At 48.2% G+C, this 10,091-nt stretch overlaps 1 protein-coding gene across 2 annotated transcripts in view; it reads left to right on the forward strand.

Moving 5' to 3' along the window:
- Window positions 1–4,040, forward strand: part of SYT3 (synaptotagmin 3) — a 17,844-nt gene extending 13,804 nt beyond the window's left edge. Inside the window, exons 9-11 of one of the 2 annotated variants that reach the window (XR_005530628.1) lie at window positions 2,665–2,733; window positions 2,902–3,043; window positions 3,555–4,040. Coding sequence is in view for 1 of the 2 variants with exons in the window: in XM_039245051.1 (XP_039100982.1) it covers window positions 2,665–2,730 (66 nt within the window). In the remaining variant the exon portion in view is untranslated. Of the gene's footprint in view, window positions 1–2,664; window positions 2,734–2,901; window positions 3,407–3,554 lie in introns of those variants that run through there. The other variant, XM_039245051.1, reaches the window with a different exon arrangement.
- The last annotated feature ends 6,051 nt before the right edge of the window (window positions 4,041–10,091 follow it).

A 10,091-nucleotide genomic window follows, 5' to 3' on the forward strand; every position in this document is an offset into this window, starting at 1 on the left:
TTCCTTCCTTCCTTCCTTCCCTCCTTCCTTCCTTTCCTTCCTTCCTTCCTTCCTTCCTTCCTTTCCTTCCTTCCTTTTCTTTCTTTTTTCCTTCCTTCCTTCCTTCCTTCCTTCCTTCCTTCCTTCCTTCCTTCCTTCCTTCCTTCCTTCCTTTTTAAACTATTTTATTTATTTTTGAGAGAGGAGAGGCGGGGGAGAAAGAGAATCTTAAGCAGGCTCCATGCTCAGTGCAGAGCCGGCTACAGGGCTTGATCTCAGGACCCTGAGATCATGACCTGAGCCAAAATCAAGAGTCGGACTTAACCAAATGAGCCACCCAGGCGCCCCAACAATTTTTTTTAATAAGAAAATAAAGTCTTGGGGACCCTGGGTGGCTCAGTCAGTTAGGCTTCCTACTTGGCTTAGGTCATGATCTCATGGTTCGTGGGTTTGAGCCCCACGTGGGGCTCTGTGCTGAGAGCTCAGAGCCTGGAGCCTGCTTCGGATTCTGTGTCTTCCTCTCTCTCTGCCTCTCTCCGATTCGTGCTCTGTCTTAAAAATAAACATTTTTTTAAAAAATTAAAAAGAAAAGAAAGTCAAAATGGAACAGAACAATTTCACAAACCAGCACCCATTGTAAGGAGTGTACTGTCAAATCTTTGTGGCCCTGTGGAGTGTGCCCCAAAAGTGTGGAAGTCCTTTGGAGATAGAGGACATCTGGATGGAGTGTGGGAGCTGCCCTTTGGCTTACAGGGTCCTGAAGGGCCTCTCAGTGGAGGTGACATTTGAGCAGAGGCCTGGAGATTGAGAAGGAAGGGGTTTAGGTAAAGGTTTGAAGGTTAGGAGAAACTTGCAGGGGGAGAGCACAGCGGGGCAGTCCCCTAAGCAGGAAGAGGCTGGTGCAGGCCCCTGACAGGGCAGATAATACGAGAATGTGAGAACCAGCTTGACCATTTTTTTTTAAGTTTATTTATTTATTTTGAGAGAGAGAGAGAGAAGAGAGAGAGAACAAGCAGGGAAGGGGCAGAGAAAGAGGGGGACAGAGGATCCAAGGCAGGCTCCATGCTGACAGCAGAGAGCCCGACACGGGGCTCGAACCCACAAACCGTGAGATCATGACCCGAGCGAAGTCAGACACTTAACCCGCTGTGCCACCCAGGAGCACAGAGCTTGACGATTTCTTAAAAATATTTTTAAAAATATTTTTGAGAGAGAGAGAGACAGCGTGAGCAGGGGAGGGTCAGAGAGAGAGGGAGACACAGAATCTGAAACAGGCTCGAGGCTCTGAGCTGTCAGCACAGAGCCCGACGCGGGGCTCGAACCCACGATCTGTGAGATCATGACCTGAGCCGAAGTCGGATGGTTAACCGACTGAGCCACCCAGGCGCCCCGACGATTTTTTTTTTTTTTTTATCATTTACAATCATCACATGGTCAAGAGAAATTTAGAAACACGGCCATACTCTCCTTTGAAACAACAGCAACAAAAAGCAAAGCAATAGGTTTTGAAAATATTATCCACGAATTCGCTGTCATGAAAGCCAAGACAGTAAAATTATACTAAATTCTGTTTAGAGTATAAATAAACGTTTAAAGTAATGTGGATTGTGGGCCCCCTGGGTGGCTCAGCCGGTTGAGCATCTGACTTCAGCTCAGGTCTTGATCTCATGGTTCATGGGTTTGAGCCCGGCGCCAGGAGCTTGCTGGGGATTCTCTCTCTTTGCCTCCTTCTGTGCCCCTCCCCTGCTCCTGCTCTCCCTCTCTCTCAAAAATAAACTTAAAAATAAATAAACAAAGCGATGTGAATTGCGATATCCTTACTCTTCATTGTTTTCCACATGGTAAAAACTATTTTAACTTTCCAGGGGGGGAGAAATTAACCATAAAAAAGATGTAAAAAGAAGGCCTGCAATTTTTCCTTTTGTCTCAGGCTCTGCTACGACGCGGGGACGGCCTCTGTTTAAAAACTGATAATCGGCGCATGGTGGATTTTTTGTTCTTGGATTAATTTTGAGTTTTCAGACGATCGCATTGCAATAATAGTTCTCATGATTGCCGAGTTTGGGCAGAGCCGAAAGCTTGCACCCAGGGTGGGCGGACTCCTCCTGGCCTGACTGTGGCCTTGCCTTGGACTTTTCTTCCAGGGGTGAGGAGGGATTTAAGCGGTGCAGCGCAGGGCTCGTGTGAGTTTTGAAAAGACCGCAGCTCTATTTAGAGAGGCAGGTGGTAGCTCCTCCTCCGTCCACCGCTCACTCTTCTAATTTACGCGCTCTCATTCCACACACTTCTCCAGAGAGGGGTGGAATCCAGGCTGAGTGCGTGCCTGACCCTGACTTTCAGCCAGTAGCGTGCCCGTACCTCCCCGCACTGCCCCTCCCCTGCTCACAGCCCTCCCTGGTTCCCTAGAGGCTCCAAGACAGAGTCGCAGCTTCTCTGAGGCCCCTCAGAGGGTCTGCCCCATCACCCTTCACCCCTGCGGCCTCATCTCTCCTCAGATTTCCAACGACTTTTTCTTTGTGCCTCGGTTTCCCCATCGATAGAATAGGACTGCAATACCGCTGCAGAGCTGAGTGGAAAAGGGCGTCATAAATGATGGATACAGGCTTGATGTCTTATTACGTTGCTTATGAGCGATTATCTTACCTCTGCCCCCATATCTGAACCTTCTGGATTTCCTCATTTCAGGAAAAGACTTTGTCCAGCTTCACAAAAGGCAGCAAAGGATTATCAGAGAAAGAGAACTCAGAGTGAGGGGTAAGGACCCCAGACCAGGGGAGGAAGGAGGTTGGGGTCCCGGACTCCTGGGTCCGAGGGAGGAGGGGCCGGGGAGCAGGAGTCCTGGGTCCCTGGGGGGTGTCGTGGAGCCACAGCGGGTCACGAGCCTGTCTGCGGTCACCCACGTCCCCCTGTCGTGTCCTGCAGGTCTGGCCTAGGCTCAGGATCGGACCAGGCTCCGTAGGACCTCATCCCTTCCTGCCCGGACAGTGAATTCATCTCGAAGCCATAACGTCCGAGCCGCGTGGTGCGGGGCAGGCTGGGCCTGCCCTTCCTTCGACCCCGCTAGGTGCGAGGGTGGGAGGCAGGCGGGCCCAGCTCCCTGTTTCAGGGTTGCGGGGGGGGCATTCAGTCTCCACTGTGTCTGTCTTCCCTTCCCCAGGGCTTCTTCCAGGCAAGGGGCCATGCATGTCTGGGGGACCCCAGCCCCCCAAACCCTTCGTCTTTCTGTCTGTCTCTTTGCTGTTTGTCCAAGCCTCGGTGTCCTGACCCTCGTCCTCGCCGTGAATGTCAACAGACCGATCCTCCGTATGCCCCCAGACACCCCCCCCCACGTCTGCCCTTTCTGTTCACCGCACCCTACGCCTGGCCGATCCCCCCACTGCTGCTGCTACCATCACCAGAATAAACACACACCGTGGGTCTCACTCCACCTGGGGCTCCTGTCCTCTCTGGGCCCGGGAAGCTGGGTGGGAACATCCTGGCTCTGGGTTCAGACAAGAGTTTTATTCACTGGCCGAGTGACCTCTGGCCACTGAATTGGTCCCTTACATTTAGTTTGTAAATGTTACGTTTGCCAGGACCCTTATGATTATAAGACACAAAATGCAACCCAAACCACCGTAAACCACAAGCAGAACTGAAAGACCTTTGTACATGGTGAGTGTGAGCCAAAGGAGGACTTCAGGCATGGTCGGATCAAGGTGTTCAAGCGACTCTGCATTGCTCCTTATGACTTCATTCTCAGGCAAGTCTCTGGGGCTCCAAGCTTAAAATGCTGTGTCTGTTACGATGGCGTCAGCTGCCTAAAACAGAATTCCAACAGAAAGGGCTGAAATGAGAAGAGATTCCTTTTGCTCACATAACAAATCTTTCAAAGACACGCAGTCCCGCTGTTAGTTCAGCTGCTCAACAGCGTCGGGCACAGGGTTGGCGTCGCCGAGATTCATTCTGCCTTCCCTTCATGAGTACAAAGTGCAACAGTACCAAGCATTATGTTCTCACACGGTGGCATCTAAAGCAGAAAATGTGGGGGCGCCTGGGTGGCTCAGTCTGTTAAGCATCTGACTCCTGGTTCCGGCTCAGGTCACAATCTCCTGGTTCCTGAGTTTGAGCCCCACACCAGGCTCTGCACTGGCAGCATGGAGCCTGCTTGGGATTCTCTTTCTCTCCCTTTCTCTCTCCGCCCCTCCCCCACTCATGCTGTCTCTGTCTCTCTCAAAATAGATAAATAAACTTTAAAAAATTAAAAAAAAATAAAGCAGGAAGTGTGACAGGTCCCTCCCCTTGTGTGTTTCTCGCCAGAAGTGTTCTCCTTATTTCGCACTTGCCAGAACTGGGTGCAGTGGCCACCCCGGGTCGCAAAGCAGTCTGGGAAACCTATCTATGTGGGGTTTTTTTTTTTAGCAAGGCAGCACAGAGAGAGGAATGAATGATCGCTGGGCAGGAAGTTAACAGGACCTACTGCAATCGCCCTCAGAGCAGATCATTTCAGAGAAGGCAGAATTGGCTCCCCGCCCCCCGCTTCCGTACCATCGAGGAAAAGGATTCGGATTGGTCTTGTTAGGGCCTTGGATGACCACTTCAGACCAATCATGAATCCGGCTGGCAAGCTTGCTGTTGGCACCCTCTCCTGTGACTGAGGCCCCCTCCCCTGCCCATCTTGCTGGGATTGGCTCAGACCCTCTCAGGACCTCATCCCTTCCTGCCCAGCTGGGAATCCATCTCCTGCGATCATAAGATTCTCTCTCTCTCTTTTTTTTTAAGTGTAATTATTTATGTTGAGAGAGAGAGAGAGAGCGCGCACGAGCATGAGTGGGGGGGACAAGGAGAGAGGGACACAAAATCCCAAGCAGTCTCTCTGCTGTCAGCGCAGAGCCTGGCGCGAGGCTCGAGCTCACGAAACCGCAAGATCATGACCTGAGTGGAAACCAAGAGTCCGACGCTTAACCAACTGAGCCCCTCAGGCGCCCCCATGAGGTTCTTCAGAGAGAACACGGATCCCTTGATCAACAGCCCCAAAAGAATGACATGGGAGTGGGCAGGATCCAGTTCTTCAAAGGAGCAGGGGACTACATTCTGCCCTTGGCCACTTGGCATTAATTCACACCCACTTGCTCACATAACGCCATTTCAAAAAGTTAGTGGACAAAAAATGCTACAACCACTGCGTTCATTTGCTAGGGCTCCCTGGTGATTCCTATCTGGCCAGAAACTATTCTTTTGAAGTTCTAGAGACCAGAAGTCTGAAGCCAAGCTGTCTGCGGAGTTGGCTTCTCCCCGGGCTCTGGGACCTTGCCCCATGCCTCTCTCTGAGCTCCTGGAAGCTGCTAAAATCCTTGGCGTCCCCTTGACTTGCAGATTCCCATCTCTGCCTCCATCTTTGCCTTGTGCCCTGAGTGTCTCTGGGTCTCAAATCTGCCTCTGCCTTTCTCTCTGTTTGTTTGGGTTTTTTTTTTTTTAATATTTTTATTTATTTCTAGGAGAGAGAGAGAGAGACAGCATGAGCAGGGGAGGGTCAGAGAGAGAGGGAGATACAGACTCTGAAACAGGCTCCAGGCTCTGAGCTGGCAGTCAGCACGGAGCCCGACGCGGGGCTCGAACACACGAACCGCCAGATCATGACCTAAGCGAAAGTCAGACGCTTAACTGACTAAGCCACCCAGGTGCCCCAGTTTGGGTTTTTTTAAAAGCTTATTTATTTTGAGAGAGAGAGAGAGAGAACAAGCAGGGGAGGAGCAGAAAGAGAGAGAGGGAGAGTCCCAAGCAGGCTACGTACCATCAGCGCAGAGCCTGACATGGGGGCTCAAACTCACAAACTGTGAGATCATGACCTAAGCTGAGATCAAGAGGTGGACACTTAACCGACTGATCCACCCAGGCGCCCTTCTGTCTCTGTTTGTTTTAGAGAACATATGGCACTGATTTTTTTCATTGAACTCCAACTAGTTTTTCTGGAGAAAAGAAAAAAACCCCTACATTTTACTCTCTTTTTTCAAGGAGTGAGCAGCACTAAATGTCAAGGTTATAAAGATGTAATCGCATTTGTAAAGTTCATCCTAAAGGTAAATAGGGCAGCCTATTAGCATCCACAAGAATTGCAAGCTAATTTTAACTTTAAAAATATTCAGAAAATTCCCCTAAGGAGACAGTCCATCATGCCAAAGAAACTTACTCTTTAAAAAAAATTTTTTTTTAACATTTATTCATCTTTTGAGAGACAGGGTGTGAGTGGGGGAAGGTCAGAGAGGGAGACGCAGAATCTGAAACAGGCTCCAGGCTCTGAGCTGTCAGCACAGAGCCTGATGCGGGGCTCGAACCCGTGAACCATGAGATCATGACCTGAGCCAAAGTTGGACCCAACTGACTGAGCCACCCAGCCGCCCCCAAAGAAACTTATGCTTTTAGTTAATGTCACACTCTACTGGTTTCTTGGGCAATCTGTTTACTTTTCTTGCAGTCTGTGATGATGCCACTACTTTCCACAAGAGTTTACCTGCTACCCAGGTCAGCTCTGAAGTCAGACAACTTCGCTTCAAAATCCTCCTCCACACCCATTAGCTCCGTGCCTTTGGGCAAAGTGTATAACCTCTCAATGCCTCAGTGTCTGTAACTGTAAGATGCAGAAAATGATAATGCCTACTTCACAAGAATGTTGGATGGATTGGTGGCTAGGTTGGGCCTCTGACTTCAGCACAGGCCATTATCTCACCGTTAGTGAGTTCGAGCCCCCCATCAGGCTCTCTGCTGTCAGCTCAGCACATCCTCTGTCTCACTCTCTCTCTGCCCCCTCCCACTCGTGCTCTCTCAAAAATAAACAGTAAAAAAATGTTACACAGATTAAATGAAAGGCTGTACATGAAACATTTAACACACATTGGGTGTGACCTGAATGTTAGCTATTAATATTGATAATGATGATTATACTTGCTAGTAATTATCATATATTATTAGAAGATATTTGTGCATTAGGAACCTTCATTTTATTTTATTATTTTATAATATTTAATTTTTTCTTATTTGAGAGAGAGCATGAACGGGGAGAGGAACAGAGGGAGAGAGAATTTTAAGTAGGCTCCATGTTCAGCGTGGAGCCCAACTCAGGGTTCGATTCCACAACCCTGGGATCATGACCTGAGCCAAAATCGAGAGTTGGGCACTCAACCAACTAAGCTACCCAGGCGTCTCCATAATCGTTTTAACATTGACTGACTTTAGGGTGCCCGGGTGGCTCAGTCAGTGAAGCTTCTGACTTTGGCTCAGGTGAGGATCTCAGATCTTGTGAGTTCAAGCCCCACGTTAGGCTCTGTGCTGACGGCTCAGAGTCAGGAGCCTGTTTTAAATTCTGTGTCTCCCTCTCTCTCTGCCCCCGCCCCTACTCACACTCTGTGTGTGTGTGTGTGTGTGTGTGTGTGTGTGTCTCTCAAAAAAAAATAGACATTAAAACAAATAAACATCGACTGACTTAATATTTAAGTATCAGCTGTTCCAGAAGGCAGCAAGATATTTCAGTGCAGGAAAATGTAAACAGGACATTTTTTTCACCAGTTTGCTTTGAAAAGGTATAACTTATTTTTAATTGTTCCTGTGTCTTTCCCCCCCCTTCCCTTCTCTCTCTTTTAATGTTTATTTATTTCTGAGAGACAGAGAGCATGGAGAAAGAGCAGAGAGAGGGAGACAGAGGATCCAAAGCAGGCTCTGCACTGGCAATAGAGAGCCCCAGGCAGAGGCTCGAACTCATGAACTGTGAGCCACGCCAACGTCGGAGGCTTAACTGACTGAGCTGCCCGGTGCCCTTCTGCTCTTCTCTTATGAGGACACCAATCGTTGGACTTAGGGATCACTCTTTTTTTAGGTTTTTTAAATACTTATTCATTTTTGAGAGAAAGAGAGAGTGAGCACAAGCAGGAAAGGGGCAGAGAGGGAGACACAGAATCTGAAACAGGCCCCAGGCTCTGAGCTGTCAGCACAGAGCCCAATGCGGGGCTCGAACTCACAGATCGTGAGATCATGACCTGAGCCAAAGTCGGACGCTCAACCGACTGAGCCACCCAGGCCCAGGTGCCTCTAGGGATCACTCTTAATTCAGGAAGATCTTATCTGAAGACCCTTGACTTAATTACATCTGCAAAAATCCCTTTTTCAAATAAGGTCACGTTCATCTGGGGGATTAGGACACCGGCGTGTCTTTTGGGGGCCAGCACTCACCCCACTACAACGCCCTCGAGAAGCAGTTTATCAGTTTCTTATAAGGTTAACACAAACTTACCATGTGACTCAGCAGTCTCACTCCTATTTATCCATGAGAAGTAAAAGCCTGTGTCCCACAAACATTCACAGCGACCTGATTCATGGTAGCCCCAATCTGGAACACTGGAAACGATAGAAATGTCTATCTGCAGGAATGGATAAACAAATTTTATGTCCACAGGATGGAAGACTACTCAGCAATGGAAAGAACTACCTACTGGTACGTGTAGCAGATAAATCTCAAAAACAGTATGTCTTGTGAAAAAAGCCAGACGCAAAAGAGTACAAACAGTATGACTCCATTTATGTGAAACTGCAGACAAGGGAGCACTAATCTATAGGGATAGAAATCGATCAGAGTTGCCTGAGGCTAAGGGATGGGGCACTGATTACACATAGACACAAAGGAACGTTTTGGGATCACAGAACTGTTCTGTTTCTTTTATTATTATTATTATTATTATTATTATTATTATTATTATTATAGCAAGTGAGGGAACACAAGTGGGGGAGAGGGGCAGAGGGAGAGAGTCCCAAGTAGGCTCCACGCTCAGCACGGGGTCTGATGCAGGGCTCGATCCCATGATCCTGGGACCATAACCTGAGCCGAAATCAAGAGTTGGATGCCCAACCCGCTGAGCCACCCAGGTGCCCCAGAACTGTTCTGTTTCTTGGATGTGGAGGTGGTCACACACCGTATATATTTGTCAAAACTCATTGGACATTACACTTAAAATCGATGCATTAAAAAATTTAAGTGTGGGAGCGCCTGGGTGGCTCAGTTGATTGAGCGTCCGACTTTGGCTGAGGTCATGATCCCACGGTTTGTGGGTTCAAGACCCGCGTTGGGCTCCCTGCTGTCAGCATGGAGCCTGCTTCTGATTCTCTGTCTCCCCCCTCTGTCCCTCCCCTGCTCACTCTCTGTCTCTCTCTCTCAAAAATAAATAAAACATTAAAAAAATTTAAGTGTGGTAAGATACATATATCATAAAATTTACCTTAACCCTTTACAAGTGGACAGTTCATTAGTGTTAAGTACATTCACATTGTTGTGCAACCATTTTTTTTTTTTAATTTAAGAGAGAAAGAGCACAAGCAGGGGAGAGGGGCAGAGGGACAGAGAGAGAGCATCTTAAGCAGGCTCCACACTGACGTGGGGCAGATCCCATGACCCTGGGATCATGAACTGAGCTGCAATCAAGAGTCGGCCGCTCAACCAACTGAGCCAGCCAGGCGCCCCTTTCCATAACTCTTTTTATCTTACAGAATGGAAGCTTTAGACCCATTAAGCAATAACTTCCCAACCCCCCTCCTCTCAGCCCCTGGCACCATTCACCATTCTACTTTCTGTCTCTCTAAATTTGACTACTCTAGATACCTCATATAAGTGGACTCATACACTACTGTCCTTCAATTGTAACAAACGTACCACAATAATGAATGATGTTAATAACCGGGGAATTAGGGTTAGGCATATTGAGGATGTAGGGAATTAGGACCATATGGTTTATGGACCCCTCTAATGGTAAATGAGAGCTCTGTACTTTTTGTTCATTTTTTTCTGTAAACCTAAAACTGCTAAAAAAAAAAAAAGCAATTAATGTTTAAAATCATAGATCAGCTGAGCAAAACTAACAGGTGTCCGCTGTACGGGTCCATAGCTGCAGGTGTCCACGCTAATAATAGTTTGCATGTCTGGGTACGATTATTAGAGACTCGAAGACATGTGAATTCCCTTTGTATGTTTAAGTGTTTGAGGCCAAGGTCATTCATTATTCCTGGGCACACAGCTCTCTTTCCTCTTGATAAGAGTTCTCTAGGCCTGCCTTTCCGACTTGGCTAGTGGAGACAGGTAGCCAATCAGGAGT

The sequence above is a fragment of the Hyaena hyaena genome, unplaced genomic scaffold (assembly GCF_003009895.1).
Source record: "Hyaena hyaena isolate Hyena2069 unplaced genomic scaffold, ASM300989v1 scaffold_9, whole genome shotgun sequence".
Classification (NCBI taxonomy): domain Eukaryota; kingdom Metazoa; phylum Chordata; class Mammalia; order Carnivora; family Hyaenidae; genus Hyaena; species Hyaena hyaena.